The sequence below is a fragment of the Misgurnus anguillicaudatus genome, chromosome 15 (assembly GCF_027580225.2).
Source record: "Misgurnus anguillicaudatus chromosome 15, ASM2758022v2, whole genome shotgun sequence".
NCBI classification, from domain to species: domain Eukaryota; kingdom Metazoa; phylum Chordata; class Actinopteri; order Cypriniformes; family Cobitidae; genus Misgurnus; species Misgurnus anguillicaudatus.
In genome coordinates, this window is record NC_073351.2 from 22,186,106 (window position 1) to 22,204,507 (window position 18,402).

The 18,402-nt window shown below is 36.4% G+C and overlaps 2 protein-coding genes across 3 annotated transcripts in view; one reads left to right on the forward strand and one right to left on the reverse strand.

The window, feature by feature from the left end:
- Positions 1-14: 14 nt before the first annotated feature.
- On the forward strand, positions 15-4,586 carry slc38a8a (solute carrier family 38 member 8a). Its single transcript, XM_073853962.1, has 10 exons — positions 15-355; positions 693-891; positions 1,019-1,175; positions 2,348-2,452; positions 2,646-2,703; positions 3,241-3,355; positions 3,487-3,634; positions 3,789-3,988; positions 4,070-4,121; positions 4,228-4,586. The coding sequence occupies exons 1-10, from the start codon at positions 167-169 to the stop codon at positions 4,328-4,330; spliced, it is 1,326 nt and encodes a 441-aa protein (XP_073710063.1). The 5' UTR covers positions 15-166; the 3' UTR covers positions 4,331-4,586.
- Positions 4,587-7,504: 2,918 nt separating this feature from the next.
- The window catches only part of necab2 (N-terminal EF-hand calcium binding protein 2), a 96,039-nt gene continuing 85,141 nt past the window's right edge, over positions 7,505-18,402 (reverse strand). For both annotated transcript variants that reach the window (XM_055174725.2, XM_055174724.2), the window contains 4 exons: positions 14,148-14,260; positions 10,487-10,564; positions 9,984-10,075; positions 7,505-8,984 (listed from right to left, as the gene is read on the reverse strand). In XM_055174725.2, the coding sequence (XP_055030700.1) occupies positions 8,956-8,984; positions 9,984-10,075; positions 10,487-10,564; positions 14,148-14,260 (312 nt within the window). In that variant the 3' untranslated portion in view covers positions 7,505-8,955. The remainder of the gene's footprint in view (positions 8,985-9,983; positions 10,076-10,486; positions 10,565-14,147; positions 14,261-18,402) is intronic.

Genomic DNA, 18,402 nt, shown 5'->3' on the forward strand with positions numbered 1-18,402 from the left:
GGCGCTGCCACGCCCCTTTTACAAAATATGCAGGAGAGTGAAACTTTGATCGGTCCTCAACCTGGTCAATTTCCATGAAGATCAAACCACGCCCCTTTCACCTGACCATAAGTTTGAACTCCCAACGCGCCAGACAGACAAACAGATGATCCGCACAGGGTGAAGCATGGAAGAACTAGCAATAGAGAGCATTAACATTTTAACTAAATCCTCGCTGGACACAGTTGGATCAAAATTAGGTTGTTTAGGAGCGATTTTCATCATGCTCAAGTCCGCCCTGGGTGCAGGACTGCTTATTTTCCCCTGGGCGTTCGCGAAATCTGGAGGAATTCATGTCGCTGTCACCGTGGAGCTGGCAAGTAGCTAGGTGTGTTCACGGGGCGCTGCGCTGACAGGTCGGCCTGTGACACGTGTGAGTACCGTGAGAGCGACTCGAAAACACAGCTTTCTAATCGTTCTCGCGGTACTTTGACGTCATACACCGATCGGTCTGCCCGGCGCCGAATGCAGCCGAACACACCGGTTGTTTTGTGTGAATGCTGCAATAAAACCCTTGTTTGAATATTTGATGATGTTATTTAGGCCACTTGTTGGCATCACTTTCTATTTTTAGATTTATTGATCATATCAACACATTTTCTAGTTACTGTTAAAATTAAGGTGTGAGTGTGACACATGACTCTCTTCTGTAGGTTTCTCTTGTGTTTCTCATAAGTGGTCTGATCATCCTGGGCTATGCTTCTTCTGTAAGTGGACAAAACACATATCAGGCTGTGGTCAGATATGTGTGTGGTCCTTCCATAGGCAAGCTCTGCGAAATCTGCTATGTCTTCAATCTCTTCATGATATCTGTTGCTTTCCTGATGATAGTTGCTGACCAGCTTCAAAAACGTAAGGAACATAATGTCATTGTGGCTTTATTCTTGTTCCGGGGTTTGGCACCTTAAGTGCTAAACTAATTGATACAATGCAATTGGTTGACCACCCTTTGTGTTGAACCATCTATATTTTTTCCCAGTGTGTTTCTCCATGTACGAGTTAATCACAGGCTCACCGGAATCTGAGATGCAGTACCACTGGTACACAGACCAGAGATTTGCACTGTTTCTACTGTGTCTCTTTCTGATTTTTCCTCTTTCTGTACCCAAGGAGATCAGCATACAGCAGTATACTAGGTGAGGTATGTTGTTTCTTACTAATGAAATCAGTCCGATCGCTGATTCATTAGCAAACTGGTCCAAATCAAAATGATTAGATTTATTTTAGCAGCAGTCACAACTGGAAAGGTCATGGGACAGTTCTTGAAAAGAAGTGTGATTTGATTTGAGGAGTTGGAAACCGGTCTGTGAAGGAAAAGCCTAGACTGTGGGTGTATTGTCTCTGTTTTCACTTGTGTTATGGATGAAAAAACATGCTTTTAAATGGGATGTATCAGGGTTCTAAACATGTCAAATAAATCTTTGGTGTGCCAGGAGTACATATTTAAAGTTTTAGCTCAAAATATCATATAGATAATTTATTATAGCAAATTAAAATTGTCACTTTTTAGGTGTGTGCAAAAATGTGCCGTTTTTGGGTGTCCTTTAACATGCAAATGAGCTGATCTCTGCACTAAATGGCAGTGCCGTGGTTGGATAGTGCAGATTAAGGGGCAGTATTATCCCCTTCTGACATCACCAGGGGAGCCAAATTTCAATGACCTATTTTTTCCACATGCTTGTGGAGAATGGTTTACCAAAACTAAGTTACTCGGTTGTTCTTATTCACATTTTCTAATTTGATAAAAGCACTGGGGACCCAATTATAGCACTTAAACATGGAAAAAGTCAAATTTTCATGGCATGTCCCCTTTAACTTGGCTTGGGTTAGTGTTGTGCTGATCTAGTCATTTTTTAGCACCATAAATCTGTTTTATTTTTATTGCTCATTTAAGCTCAACTGACCTGCTCCACTGGAGTTCTGCTATTCTACAAGTTTATGAAGTGTACTGTATAGTTACTGCGTCTGTTTTTCATTAGGACAGTTATAGTCGATTGCATTGCACAGTGCATTGAACACTACAATATTGAATAGTTTTAAAATGTCTCTTTTTTATGTAATAAGCTTAATGTTGTTTTATGCATGCTGGGAAGACAAGTAGTCAAATACATTGATGTATTGGACACTACAGTGAATTGTAGCCTATAGCTGAATGGTTTCCCACACAGTACTAGTATCTTATATCTTAGGTTTTTTGCATTAGTATTTAGTATTCTTCCATATGCAATCTCTTTTATGATGTACATTATTCCTTGTATATATTAACTCTAATAATCTTTGGTTTTGTTGAATATTTATTTTTGTTCAGTGTTTTTGGAACTCTTTCTGCCGCCTATCTGACTGTAGCCATCATTGTTAAATACCACACAAGGCCGATACAAGTGATCAATCTGTCACCTCTTTACAGCAGTGGGTAAGTTCAGACTGAGGAAGCTTTCAAAAAGCAATTGTATTAACAAGCAATTTCATCATCTCCGAGATTTCAGTGCCATATAACTTTTTGTGTGTGTTAGACTGAACTATGTGAAAAATGAATAGCAGAATATAGCCTGATGCAAAAACATTAATAAAACGAATTAAATGATCATATTTTTATTCATATTTAGAATAAGCCCATGGGCTTCAATGTTCAGCGTTGTCCCGACCATCTGCTTTGGCTTTCAGGTTAGTGGGCTAGATACAATAATTCTGATTGACTAATACTGCGTGGTTGTGACCTTTTCTAGCTTTTTTCCAAAGTATTGGCATCTCACCTTCGAGACAAAAAGACTTTTACTCTTTCACTTGAATGTCATCGCTCATAGAATGTCCAGAATGGGAGTCAAATGTTTAGCTCTCACTTTATAATTTATGGTCAGGTCAGATGCAAGAAGTAACAATTTCTGCATTCTGCTCCTTGGGATTTATTTGTTAGTTTTGCTGTAGCCAATAGCCATGGTTATGTTAGAGGACAGTGAAAAATGTAATAAAAGTTCAGTGTGGTGGTACAAGCGAATTGTTCAGTGTCCACTGCCTGAGGCTGATTGATTTTGAGTCAGTAAAGAGAAAAGTGAGAATAATAGATATGAAGGGCTATACAGCTGAAGAATTGTGGATTTTATATTTTGTCATTACAGCAAAGCTTTTTGAGACCTTTTTGTAGGTAAATTGATGTAAAAACACAGTCACTTAGGAGCCGATGTTTTTTCACCCCCGTTTCAGTGTCATGAGGCCTGCATTGCTGTCTACAGTAGTATGGAGAACAGGAAGCTGTCCCATTGGGTCTTCATTTCTGTGGTGTCCATGTTCATCTGCCTCATCATCTATTCACTCACTGGTCAATTTTCATTCTGTTTTCTAAAAATTTTATAAAGCTTTAACGTGATTAATATTATTATGAATGAAAAGTGGCAATCAGATATTTTTTATTTATTAAACCATGCACGATCAACATTGACTGTTTTGTAGGAGTTTACGGATACCTGACGTTTGGGAACAATGTTGCTCCCGATGTTCTGATGTCATACAGTGGGGATGATGTAACAATGATCATTGCCAGACTGCTGTTTGGGATCTCAATAATCACAATCTATCCCATCATTGTCCTGCTTGGAAGGTACTGTGTCGGAATCATTATTGCTTATTACAACGTACACTATTACACATCACTGTCTGTGTGGTTAGTCAAGACACAAAACGTTACTTTATGTGACCTTGCAGTATTTAATTGGAAATAATATTGTGTTATAATTATGATTGTGTGTCTGTAGATGTGTGATTCAGGATCCGTTGTTGCAGCGCAGACGCAAACACACAGTGGTAACCGAATCGTACGAGTGCTGCATTCGTGTTGGTCTGACCACAGCCTGGATAAGTGTCACATTTCTCATAGCAGTCTTCGTTCCAGACATTAGCAAAGTGATCAGTGTTGTTGGAGGAATCAGTGCTTTCTTCATCTTTATATTTCCAGGTAATTCTACTTACTCAGATTTATATTGAATAGTCATTGTTTTGGTCATTTTTTCTCATTTGTCTGCATAATTCATTGAAGGGCTTTGTCTAATATTTGCTGTGCAGTCAGAGACAGTTCCTCCATTACTGAGGTGAGGCAAATAGACAAGACTTTCTTCTTATGTGGTTTGTCTAATAGTACTTTTCCATCACAAAAACAATCCCATACTGTACTTTTATTTCTTATCTTTTGTTCAGATATCTTCTGGTTATATGGGGTATGATCACACTCTTTTGTGGTTCCTATATCTTCGGGCAAAGCACTTCAATTGCAATCATGCAACTCTTGCATGAGCTTTGAATACCATAAAAATATTTCCCAATTGTGCCAAGGGTTACTGTCATCAATTATTCAACAAACAGATTTTTAATTCTTATGGTTTGGGCATTGTTTTCAACATTGCTCCAGTATGTTTGGAGTAAAACAGTCATGACTATGTAATAATTACTTTAATAATGGAGTCTGCACAACTGTATCTTTATGAGATGCCTCAGACAAATATGTATGTAAATCTGTGCTATTTATATCTTGTCTTTTTGAATGTTTGGCAATTTTAATGGCCATTTTTCCTCATTATTATTATTGTTTAAATAAAATGACTGTGTGTGTAATTTATATGTAATATGAATGATTTATGTGTTTATGTTTAAACCATTGTTGAAATGTTCATGTAAAAATTACATTGTAAAATAGTTTTAGCAAGAAAATATATTGTTGTGCAGGTGAATCAAGAAACTGGTAGACTTCTGCAAAAAAATAACAACAAAGACTCTAGAGTAGGGTGTCAAACTCATTTTAGGCTGGGGGCCGGATGGTTAAACTTTAGTGTGCTGATATAATTGTGTTAATATTAACTTGACAAACTACAAATTAAAGCAACACCAAAGAGTTTTTTTTATCTTAGAATAACGCTTCCAAAACAGTTTCAGTGGTTCATCCACTCAAAACAGGGTGAACGGCACTTTCACATTCGCTTTGCAGCCCTCTATCGGCCAAAACCGCACTAAAGAAGTTTCCAACCGTCGGATAGCGGTCCTGTAGTTCGAGTGAAAACTACAAAAACTTGCTTTACAGCAGACCTACAATCCAATCAGAGCCAGCTATGCTGCAGTATTTACGACAGTGGTAATGGACAATTACATTTCTAACCTGTAGGGGGAGCAAAGAGCAAAAACTCTTTGGTGTTGCTTTAATTAGCAAGAAAACTAGAGAAACACACAGCTCTGTAAAATCTCACAAGTCACACTTAAACTGTACATACTATACACACAAATTTTCATCAGTAAAACCCACTGGCCTTAGGTTCAAAGCCTTAATTTAACTTCATTTGCAAGGAACCATAACAGAATTATGACTTCTTAATGACAAAATAATTCATAAACCGTTCACTTTTTAAAAAAAATATATTTGTAATGAGAACAGTCGTTTAGAAATGACCCAAACCAAAAAGGCCATTAAGGTGGTACATACAATTTATAGGGTTGTAATAAAGTATTATACATTTGATGTGTTACAGATTAATAGCATCAACTAGTGTGACAATGTGCTAAATATTCTGCGATTTACCTGCTGGCTTGATGGAGCTTTGAATCCATGTTTGCAATGTTAAAATTGAAGATGCGCAGGCATATACGGGGAAATTATATACCAAGTTCAATGCTGTTTTGAGTTTTTATGTGTGTTAAATTTTAAGCAGTGACGCAAGAACTGACAAGCAGATTACATCAGAGTACTGCGAGAATGATTCGAGAAATCATACGGAGTTGTCTGATTTCAAATCGCTCTCACTGTATTCTAATGTACACTTGTCATTTCCTGTGTGCCATGTGAAGTCGAACACAGCTCAGCAGAGTTGATCTGACATGAAAATCCAACGTTGATCTAACGTGAAAATCCAATGTTGATCTGACGTCAAGACCCAACGTTGCTCTGACGTCAAAATACAATGTTGTACTGATGTCAAAACATCGTTGGATTTTGACGTCAGATCAATATTGGATTTTGTCATCAGATCAACGTTGGATTTTGACATTAGGCCAATGTTGTATTTTGACATCAGATCAACGTTGGGTCTTGACTTTAGAACATTGTTGGCTGGACGTCAAAATCCAACGTTGGCCTGACGTCAAAATCTAACGTTGATCTGACATCAAGACCCAAAGTTGATCTGACGTCAAAATCCAACGTTGATCTGACGTAAAGGCCTAACGTTGATCTGACGTCAAAATACAATGTTGTCCTGATGTCAGAACATCGTTGGATTTTGACATCAGATTAACATTGGATTTTGACATTAGGCCAACGTTGGATTTTGATGTCCAGACAACGACGTTCAGACGTCAAGACTCAAAGTTGATCTGACGTCAAGACCCAACGTTGATCTGACGTCAAAATCCAACGTTGGCCTGACGTCAAAATTTAACCAATTTAAACCCTGGATATAACCCCTTTTTAAGCATTTTAATTATACGATTCAAGGACGAAATCACTCGACTTTGATCAAAGACAATGAGACCTAATGTCGGAGAATATAGCCAAATTCGTCCTAAATAATTATTCTGTCAAAAACTTTCCAACTGCTTTGCAACCAAAAGCTTTAGCTTACATGAAACTAAGGAAAGTATAAGAGGCTTGAAATTAATGAAAGGAGAAGAGACTGAAACTGCCATTTCACAGAAGGTACGTGGCGTAATCGCTGCACGTCTGACACCATTTCTGCCGCCTACATGGCAAAGAGCCATGACCACAGAAACCGCAAGTTTTTTGGGCACTGCGTGCAGACTGTCTACGCCAGGGCTATTCAATTCTGGTCCTGGAGGACCGATGTACCACAGAGTTTATTTCCAACACACCTGCCTGTAATTGTCAAATAATCTTGTGGACTTCTATTAGCTTCTTCAGGTGTGTTGGTTTAGGGTTGAAGCTAAACACTGTGGGACACATGGCCTCCAGGACCGGAATTGAATAGCCCTGCTCTCCGATTTGATGCTCTCCGCTTGTCTCTCCTATTGAAAACTAGACACCCGACTGTAAAGGTTTTTAAAATCTGTATTTAATAATAAGTTATTTAATAATAATAAATCATCATGCAGGCCGGATTCGACACCTTTGTGGGCCGTGTTCAGCCCACAGGCCATGTTTGACACCCCTGCTCAAGAATAAATTATTTTTAATAACAAGCGAAATAAATAGCCAGTAAATTAACCAAGTTTAAATCATGGCTAATGTGCATCAACCATTACACTGAGCTAATGTTACTATATATAAAATTAATGTATACAATGTCACCTACAGATCTTTAAATTCTTGCCTGGCTGCCAAATCCACACAACGGTGATCCATGCTCACTGTCTCCCCTCATCTTTTTGAAACCAACACATTTTTATTTTCCACAAGGTATTTGTTACACAGGTCAGTTAGCACAGACTGGAAGGTAAATTATAAAACCGTCTATAATGTACAAAAACGCAATGGCATTTTTTTTCAGTACTTTATTGAATAGCAGCACTCTACATAAACTAGAATTTTAACAAATTTAAGACGAATATAATATTTTGCATCCCTGCAATAAATCTCTACACTCATAAGAGAGAAAGCCAGTTTACAGAAACATACAGTATAAGAAGTATTTCATCAAACAATGCCATTAAAAGTGACTTCTCATATTTTAAGTTTGATTCATTTCATATATATATATTCATTTTTGTTCCATACTGGAATCATATAAAAGAAAATAAGAAATGCACAAAATCCAATTTAAGTAGCATAAGCTAAATTCTACGGCAAATCATTTACTGGACGTTCATTTGTAACATGCACTCACTGTGAGGAATTAAACAGAAGGCAGGATTGGTGGGAAAGCGAACAAAGGAATGTTGCAGTTTGGGCCACGTGACGTCTGTTCCACTTGGTATCGAGTTGTTCATACACTGAGCCAACCAAAGTCTTTGTGCACAAATTCAACAACCTTACTGATCAATAATGTTTAAAGCAATTCACTTTGAAATATCTTCAATGTGGAAGTGAAATTTTGCTTGTCCTGAGGCATCACCACCAAATGTTCAATAATGAGAAATGAAAAAGGAGAATACTTTCAGTGTTATTGTCTACAGCTATGCACTTCAAGGTCTTTACACTCATCTGTAGCTAAAAGATTGATGATAATACTGTCCTCTTAATGCTAATCATTAAAGATCTTACAATCAGTGAATAACATTTAAATAAACATTTCTATGCTATCCCTATATGATAATCCACGTACATTGTGCTTCTGGACCAGATGTTTATTTGGTATATGATGTGATTTAGGCCCTTTAACTATAGCAGTATGCATCATGCCATTGTTTGAAAATAATAAACCCATTCACTCTACATGGCTCAGTGCATTATACATTAAAAACAATCAGATCAAATTACCTATATCACCAACCTATAACAAGCATAACAATAACAGAAATGCTATTATCCATAAACGACTTTGATGCAGACTTTAGTCTTCTCAGAAGTTATACCATTTGTAAACCGTATGCAAGATGAAATATTAATCAGCCTCGGTTACTCAGAAGAGGCTTGTTTATGCAAGTTGATATTTTGAATGCAAATGCTTTGCAGTTTTCCTGAACCAAGTGCAACATTTTCAGGAATTTTTAGACGTCGTTTCTGTATTCTGCAGTTGTAAAGTTGAAAAGGGAATCGATTTTATGTCCAACATTCTCTGCAGTTAACAATGTACGTTTGGCTCCATATCAAATAGATACTGTGTAAACAAGTAATTACAAAAGAGAGAGAGAGAGAGCAAAGAGAAAAGGGGCGTGTTAAGACAGCAGGAGTTTTGACAGAGAAATGAAGAAGAAGGGGTGGAGGAAGAGAAGAAGATATCAGGCATAAGACAGGGCCGTTCCACCCATAGACTGGCTCACTTTTCATCAGTCTCTGTTCAGGCTGCACCAGGCGGCTGGAAATAGAGATGATCGATCAACAATCGTTATTAAAGATGATTTTTTTTATGATTACAACTATGTTAGATCAATAACTTGTTTGTATATTTTGCACCAGAAGAGAAGTTTAGCAATATAGTGCACTACAGTCTCTTAAAGGATTAGTCCATTTTCTTAAAAAAAAAAAAATCCAGATTATTTACTCACCACCATGTCATCCAAAATGTTGATCCAAAATATGCACTTTTAAACTTCAACTTCGTGTCTATCTTCAGTCCAGTGACGCGCAAACGTGACCTTACGTAATTGCGTTATGCCGTGGAAAGGTCAGGTGTTACATATATGAAACGCACATTTGCGGACCATTTTAAACAATAAACTGACACAAAGACATTAATTAGTATCATTCCACATACAACAATGTCGGAACGGTTCTCTTTCTCCACACTTGTAAACACTTGGGGTGTAGTTTCGCATACGTAATCCGTGACCTTTCGGCATGATGATGTATTACGTGAGGTCGCCCTGACGCGTCACAGGACCGGAGATGGACGAAAAGTTGTAGTTTAAAAGTGCATATTCTTTATTTTTCTTGTCAAAAATGACAATCGTTTTGGGATCGTTTGAAACTGCGATTTTAAACTGTTACGTGTTGGGGTCCATTAAAGTCCATTTAAATGAGAAAAATCCTGGAATGTTTTCCTCAAAAAACATAGTTTCTTCTCGACCGAACAAAGAAAGACATCAACATTTTGCATGACATGGTGGGGAGTAAATTATCTGGATTTTTTTAAAGAAAATGGTCTAATCCTTTAAGGCAGAGACTGTACAGTTTTTATTGTTAATCTATTTTAATTTCATGAATTATCTGGGCAGTTTTAACCGGCTACATAAGGCACATGATAGTGTGAAGTATAAGATCATTATCTTTCCGACTACAATGACTAAAAAAGTGAAATCAAAGAGCTGGTTTTGTGCCAATGCCCACAGCAGCCCCTACAGCCGACAACACATACCAGGCACGGCGACTGTGGACACAGCCTCAGGCTGGCACAGCGTATCCACTTTCACATGCTGGAAAGCCTTGCAAGCTGCGGTTTGAAGGTGCCTGAGAGAGAAACAGGGACGTAAACAAATACAGTTCGAAGTACAACTCAAGTGCCTTTCAAGGAAGAGAAGAAACATGTATGACATACTGTAAATGTGACATTGTGTGTGAAATTCAGGTTTAAGTCTGATAATCTAACTGTGAATCAATGTTTGATTTCACTCCATCTTTGACATGGTCTTAATCAGTCGTTATTATTTGGAAACTAGTAAATCGCAATGACTTTTGGTGGGTTTCACAGGCAGGGTAACACATGTGTACATTTTTAAGGGATTTAGATTATAAATGCAACTTTCACAAAAATGCACATTTAAATACAGATGTGCAGGGACATAATTCAGGGGCTAAGAGCAATTGCCAGAGTTAAGAGATCTCTGTATAATGGTTCACACTCAGAATAAAGGTTTTTACCTCTTCCACTCCTCTTCTCCATCCCAAAACTCATAGACCACAAAGGACAGTCCATCAGGCAGCCGGACAGCAGTCACACTGCAAAGTGACATGAGCAATGATCATCAAACTTGACCAAACAAACATTAAAGATAAAGCAAAAATATAATGTCTTCAATAAAACGGGTTTACAAGATAATGAGGTAATTTAGTCCTTAGAAAAAGCAACCTAATTATTCATTGCACCATATGTTCCTCCACATGATGGCAGTATATCACCATATATGTCTGTCCTGCTACAGCTGTACCTCTCTGGGCAATAAAACAGAACAATCATTAGCTTCATTTCAGTCTAGCATTTATCTTATGAATTGACAGCGGCTTTAACCGCTAATTAAAGTCTGTGTAAATTGTTTCTAAACACAATATAAATGTTAGAAATGTATTGCTGAAACACAACGCGGGTTCGATGACATACTGGAGCCACCAAGCATGGCCCCACCCCTAACACAATAGGCTTTATGCCCAGCTGCACTACTTCCTGAACTGATTAATCCAGGTGTGCCTGACCTCAGTAGTCACAACAACAATAATCAGACACACCTGGATTAATCAGATTGTCCAATAATGGCAGACAGAAAACAAGGAGCTGGCTGAAGTTCAGGAAGTAGTGCAGCTGGGCATAAAGCCTACTGCGAGCATCCATTCAAGGTTGTAGTGGTACTGCCTCAGGGATCATGTATTTTTAGGCCAACCCTGGAAGTTAGCTGGACACTGGTTACTTCACATAAAGCCCATTCATTTTCCCAAAGACTTTTGGATTATTGCAAAACATAAGGTATGTGTTTAACAAGTTGTTTGACACTTACACGTTTTGTCCAACATGGTAATCTTCAGAACTTTTGTGAATTTTAAAATCTATTTTTATTTAAAGCATTTGAGGCATTTAGACAAAAAAAATCATAAAAGTTGTGTTCATCTGTGAAGATTAACCTGTGGTACAAAACGAACGGGCGTGGTTTCAGTGCCGACAGTGGACACGCCCCCAGCATTTGAGAGCTGAAACCCCTGCCTGTTTTTTCATGATTTTAATAACTTCTTTTATTCATTTGCCATTTTGTTATCATTCAATTTTTCTTGGTGGTTACTATCACAGGAGCACATTTAGTATCAGACTTTACACATACTTTAATTAGGTCTAACAACTCCCATAGACCCCACATACTTTCTATAGAATTCACAAACTGATGCAAGCAAATATGGGTGTTTTTCATGTTTAGTGCTTTTATTGTAAGGACAAAAAGATGACAGCAGGTGGTGAAATATCGGCCTGGGGTGTTTGGAGTAGGGAAATGACACTAGCTGGATTTGTCAACTGCATAAACATATATGGGTGATTCTCACGAAATCCAGATTTAGAAGGTGTCCACCATCAGCCCTTGAAGCCAATTTTTTGCACATATAAGATTAAGTTCTGAACTTACTATAACCATTATTTTTAGAGGATTTAAAAAATATTTCCTATAGATTGATTTACATTTTTTAGATTATCATTATCAAAAATTATCATTACCGCAACATGATATTACATTAAATATATGCATTTACAAACTCATGTTTCGGTAATGAGAACTAAAAAGTTGTCTAGGTTCTATGACTAACAAAATTTCATTTTTTATCTGGAGAAAAAATAAGAACTGCTTACCTGATAACCATCTTGAGTGTCACAGTCAATTATGTCCCTTCCAACATTTTTTTTTAGTTCATTGAGGGCTTAAACAACAATTGAAAATTGTTGCGGAGGATGAGAAAATTGGTCTTGGACACATTTATATTCCTTATTATTGTCTCTATATTTAACAATGATCACCAAATACCACATGTTTCTTTACTGTAAATGTTTATAGTATAACATGCACTGAACCTTTTTATTTTTTAGATTTTTTAATTATAAATATTTCCATGTCAAAAAACCCAAATCCAGTCATGGACACATTGCGGTTATGAACATTTTCCCCTTAAATGTAGTGATGCACCGATGTTTCGGCCGCCGATATTTATCGGCCGATTTTTGATGAATTTAAAACCATCGGCATATCGGCAATAGCACAAGAAAGGCCGATACCGATTGTTTATTAATTAACTGCATAAAGAAATCCATTATATGTAAAAAAATGAGTTAATGTTGTTAATAAAATAAATGCTGAATAGCAAAAACCACCTTTGAAGGTTGTCATGCAGTCTTATAATATTTGTTTTAGCTTAATTTGTGCCTCTCTTATTTTGTTGGTCAGTTGAATGTTATTTAGATTCAATCCATGTTCAGTAAAAATTATTTGATGCAGAAATAAACTAGCTAATAGACCAACTGTATAGTATTATATACAAGTGTTTAATATCGTTATCGGCATCGGCCAGAAGTTGTCTGTTTAAATCGGTATCGGCCCAAAAAAATCCTATCGGTGCATCCCTACTTAAATGTGGAAAAACAACAAAATTGGTTTGTATGATGTCATTTGAAATCATGTAAAAAATAGTACATGAAGAGATGTTTGTAACTGTATGCTGCTTATTTTGATAGCATTTACTTCTTTTTTTTTCTCAAAATGTTTCATGACACCTCATAAGTCTAATTTTGCGAGAATCACCCATATGAGCACATGCAATACCCACCAGGTTGCTTTTCCTATATCTGAGGTTTAGTACTTTCATAGGGTGTTTGTTGTTGGATAAATCACACAGTGTATAATCACAAGCAATTCACTTCTTTGGGTGATGCTAGTGAGTTATAAGAGCATTTCAATGACATCTTCATATTCATACTGAAAATAGTTTACCAAGACGCTAAAGATATGCCACTTTTGCAGCGATGGGGTCTTGTGGGTTCTTATACTAATCAATTATTCACCAGTGTGACGTAAACCATGACAGCACTACAAAATACTGCCATCAACACAACACACTCAGTAACTAGGGAGCTTCCATAAGAAAGCCTCCAAAGGAAACTATTTTACTAACTGCTCTTACATTAATATTTCATCATGTGGGATTGAAAAAAATGGTCTCAGGTGTGGCTTGACCGAAAACTCAAAAATAAAGTTATTTTTAACTGGGTTAAGAATTTGACCAGGGAATATAATTTGTCCTTTAGGGACTTATATATAAGGCAATATATAAGGCGAAATAGTGACTATTTTTATTGTGCTATTTATTCATGAACCAAAAAAAAAAATCATCACTACCCTCTCATCTACCCAGTGTGATATTTTAAAACACAGACATTAAATCAAAGATTGATAGACATTGTATATGCATTTATTACATACTGTATGGATCAATCTCAAAGAGTACGACAATAAAGCTTTTATTGCAGCACATCAATAGCATTATTTTGAAACATCATACTATAATGCAACAAGATGTATTTTGAGAAGTACTTATGATAAACCACATGTGTTGGTTGCTATGTTTAGGAGCATGCTTTTTACACGAGCATGTGCTTTTCTCGATCTAAAAAAACAGGTACTTTGGTTTGGCACAACATACAAAGCACGGCAGAGGTTTGTGTTTGTACTGTCTGTCACTGAACTATTGGCGCATTCTGGTGTATTCAATCAAATGGATTGAGACATAAAAGAGTCACTAAAAGGTCAAGCTTAAAATAAACAACCAGGTAACTTACTGGAAACAGTCTCTCTGAGTAGACACGTCCTTCAGGTATTGTTTCAGGGCCTCGCAGAACTCTCCCAACTGCTTCTGAGAAACCACCATCTCCTGACGGATCAGGTACAGGGACTATAAGAGAAAGAGAGACAGAAAGAAAAAAACAATGATTGTTTGTGTGTGTTCCATTAGTTTCCAAAAATATAGATAATTAAATGTGTGAGTCTGTAGGGATTATGAGTATGTCAGAAAAAATGGTCAAAAATTATCTCTAGCCGTCACTGGGGAAGTACCATTTAAAAAGGCCCTAATAGGTCACTATTTGTGTATTTGGTACTAATATGTACCTCAGAGGTACTAATATAAACTGTGTACTTTTTGAAATGGTACAGCCTCAGTGACCGCTAATGACTGTTTATTCCTGACTGTGTATAATTAGAATGCATTACTAAAAGTAATCTTGTGAGTCATATAAATAAATGAAAAAAATAAATCAGAGCTCTTTAGAGACTTGTGTCACAGAGAAAAGTTATAAACATTTGGCAACAAGCTCTGTTTCTGAGAAATGCCTTGGGCAAGCAAATTGCTTTAAAAGCTTTGACCCTCTCGTCCTAAGAGTCATGATCTATATCGAAGTTCAAGTTACTCCTCCAGGAGAAAGAAAAATAAACACAATACCAGACGGTAAAATCAATACAGCAGCCACACTCTTCATTATAAAAGTCTTCTGGAACATCGCCTAACTAACTAATTAATTCCCAATTTAATCTAAGTAATGGTAGAAATGTGGGAGTGTGGTTGGCTAACTCAAATAAAGGAAAGTAAAACTCTCAGTGCACATACAGTCTCTCTTTAAAGAAACAAGTTAGATGTATTTTATAAGGGTTATAGTGATCAATCTAGAATTTCATTACAAATTTGCCTTTGGCTTCTCGGTTTCAAAACAATTGTAACTTTCTTATGTAACCTGCCACTCAACTCTCCTACGCTTTTCTAAATCATTGGTGTCGTCTAGAATCAATTTAATTATTAGAGATGTATTTCATTAAATAACTGATTTGAGCCTGTGATCGACTATTGGAAATATAGGTTTCAACGTAATGATTCTTGTTTGGCAGAATATTTTCATACAGCCGTGCACATGAAGAGACGGGAGATCATTATAATGTCAGCACTTAGACTTACTTCTCAATGCATATATGCTAAAAAGGTTAAATATGCCTGTACTCAAGTAATTGTAATACGCAGTATTATCCTCCATCTAACACGTTTATATGTTATCCTATAACTAGAGAGGTCAATCTATTAAACATTGTTATCGAATACATTATGTTGAATAATTTACATTTAGCCTACAGTTATGCATTTAACAGACGCTTTAATCCACAGTGCATTACTAGGTATACATCTTTTATCAGTATGTGTTCCCTGGGTTTAAACACATGACCTTTTGCGCATCTAACTCAATACTCTACCACTGAGTTATACAGGAACAGAATAATGATATGAAATGCAGATAAATAAAATTTCAAATAAATCTTAAATATCAATATTTGTCAAAAAAAGCAATGTAAGCCTTGAGCATGCTGCCTTGATATGACACTTTGAACATTATGATAGATACATCTCCTATGATGACATTTGTGTATATGTAAAATTATAGAAAAAAAAATATTTTTGTATTACAGAAAATTTCTGTAATTTATTGTGCCCGTTATTTAACGGTATTTTTCCAGCACCCCAGCTGCCAATTTTTTTTTACAGTGTAGGCATGGTAAAATTTTTTAACTGACAGTTTTAATTGATCTAGAACAGATGTCTTGTTACTACCAAGCCCATTCTCATGAATTACGTATAAATAGCACGCCTTTTGAAAGTGGTGCAATACATACGCTACAGTCCAATTTGCGTGCATATGATACGCCAGTCCTTTCCGTTCACTTAATACCAAAGATCTTTTTGTGTCATTTTATGTATTGTTTTTTTTTTTTAGATTTTTTTACCATTGTCACTTGGGGCTTGGATAAGAACAACTTTCGGTTACATGAAATGACATCCTAACCCAAACCCCAATTCTAACCCCAACTCTGAGCAACCATGGTTTAAAAATAGACAAAAATGGAGAAACCTATACATTTAATATATATCATTAAATGTACATCATATGCACGCAAAATTGGACTTTGGCGTGTTCAAAAAGTGTGCTATTTATCTGTAAGTCAGCGACACCCGGCACTCGTTGGCCAGTACAATCGACACAGTAGCTTATCTGTACAGTTGTGAAGCTAAGATTCATCCAAACAGTCGCTAAGTTTGGCTAAATGGGTCGAAAAGTCGCTAGATGTAGCAATAAGGTCGCTAAGTTGGCAAGCAACACAGTCACTGAGTTGGCAACACTGCTTCAGCCAATCCCCTTTTTTTAAGAAAGTAAGCCCCACCCACTGATTAACATTGAATTTGCATACAAGTTGAAAATGAAAACGAAAATGAAAAACAGAACATAAAATTAAATCTAAACTTAAACATTTTAATTTTGTCCCTATTATTGCTTGGGCATGAATAAAAAGCCTTTAAAAATGTTTTACAGATTCCTTTTCAAGTTTGCCTTTTTATTTTAATATTGTCTGTCTTGCCTCAAGATAATATGGAAAATGAAATGTCAAATCATCAAATGAAATATGAAAATGAAATAATTTAATTTAACGTTTAATTTTTATTTTAGCCTTTACTTTTCAAATTTGGGACATATTTTACGATTACATTTTTTATTTTATCATTTAATTACTGAATTTAAAAAAGACCAAAAATACCTTCCATACTCAAAGGCGGGGCAGCTTAATAATAAACCCTGAACCTATACACTCTAAAAATGATTAGTTGACTTTACTTAATAGTATGGAAATTGCAACAGGTTTCCTCATTTTTTTAAGTACTCTAGTACTGTGGTTCCCAAACTTTTTCAGCCTGCGGCCCCCCTTGTGTACGGTGCATTCCTTTGCGGCCCCCTAAAGAAAATTTGTGACAAAAAACTGTTCTAAAACTCAACATTTTAATAAAAAACATTAATAATTATACAAAAAAAGTGCTTTTGGTTAGTAGCCTTATTTTTTTAGGTTTAATTACACAGAATTCACGATAAATTAATGTATTTCATAAAACTGGGGCCCCGGACCCCAGTTTGAGAACCACTGCTCTAGTACACATGCAACAACATACGTAAAAGCAACCTTACATACCAGAGGATACGTAAAAGTATGGAAATTGCTTGCTTAATTTAATGCAACAAGTTTCCTAAAGTAAAGTCAACTAATCATTTTTCAAGTGTAATCAAGAGGACCATGCCACCCAACAACATCACACTGAATGTAATCAGAAACACTACATTACCCGACCTACACAAAACTTAATAAGCATCATTCCATTTTCCCATTCACCTCCACTGGAGACCTGTTCTAAAGAGCGCACGTTCCTTGTACAAGGATTTGAAAACATGCTGCAATGCAGCTGAATGCCCTAATGTCTCTTGTTAGTCTAATTAAAAAGCTAGAGGCATCTTTGAAACCCAATGCAATGGATTCAATTTATAAAACCGAACAAATGTGACCCAAAGATTACGTCTCTCTGGGCTGTGTAAACTCAATGTATTATTAAATTCCATATTTTTACCATTTTGATAAAAACCAGTTTAATTAATTTTTCTAATACTTTTCAGTTTTATTGCAATGTCTTTCAGTTGAAGTTCAGGTAGAATTGGAATCATCTGTGTTTCAATGAAGCTCAGAAGGGAAGCTAAACTAATGAACCCTAAAAAACCACATGCAGAGTGAAACTGCTTCACTTCTACATTATGCATCAGACTGGGAAACACATGCGCGCACACACACCCACATGCGCGATGCTATCTATATACAGTAAGTAAGGGACCTATCACAGATATTTATGATGATATTTAACCCTCACAAAAAACTGTTCGCATTACAATATTGAAAATTAAAGGTGATCTACACATGTTTCAGATAGTTTCCTCTTTAAAAGACTTTTTTAATATTTCACCCACGCACACATACATACATACATACATACATACATATACCGTACATTTTTTTCTCGTTCATGTAAAGAGTAAGTCTAAGGTACAGTATGAGCCTGTAAAAGCGGTAGGGACCTTAATAGGGTTTGAGAAATGTCTCCGTTACCATGGAAACTGGGGAACACCGTCCCATTTCATTGCAATTGCAATCTTTCAGCCCCCGTTTTTCTTTCTCCGAAAACAT

What these genes read in the sequence shown, in the direction of transcription:
- slc38a8a (XM_073853962.1), top strand. Translation starts at nt 167, where the DNA reads ATGGAAGAACTAGCAATAGAGAGCATTAACATTTTAACTAAATCCTCG. An exon ending in TCGCTGTCACCGTGGAGCTG is followed by an intron (nt 356 to 692) that starts GCAAGTAGCTAG and finishes TCTCTTCTGTAG; the next exon opens with GTTTCTCTTGTGTTTCTCAT. An exon ending in ATCATTGTCCTGCTTGGAAG is followed by an intron (nt 3,635 to 3,788) that starts GTACTGTGTCGG and finishes GTGTGTCTGTAG; the next exon opens with ATGTGTGATTCAGGATCCGT.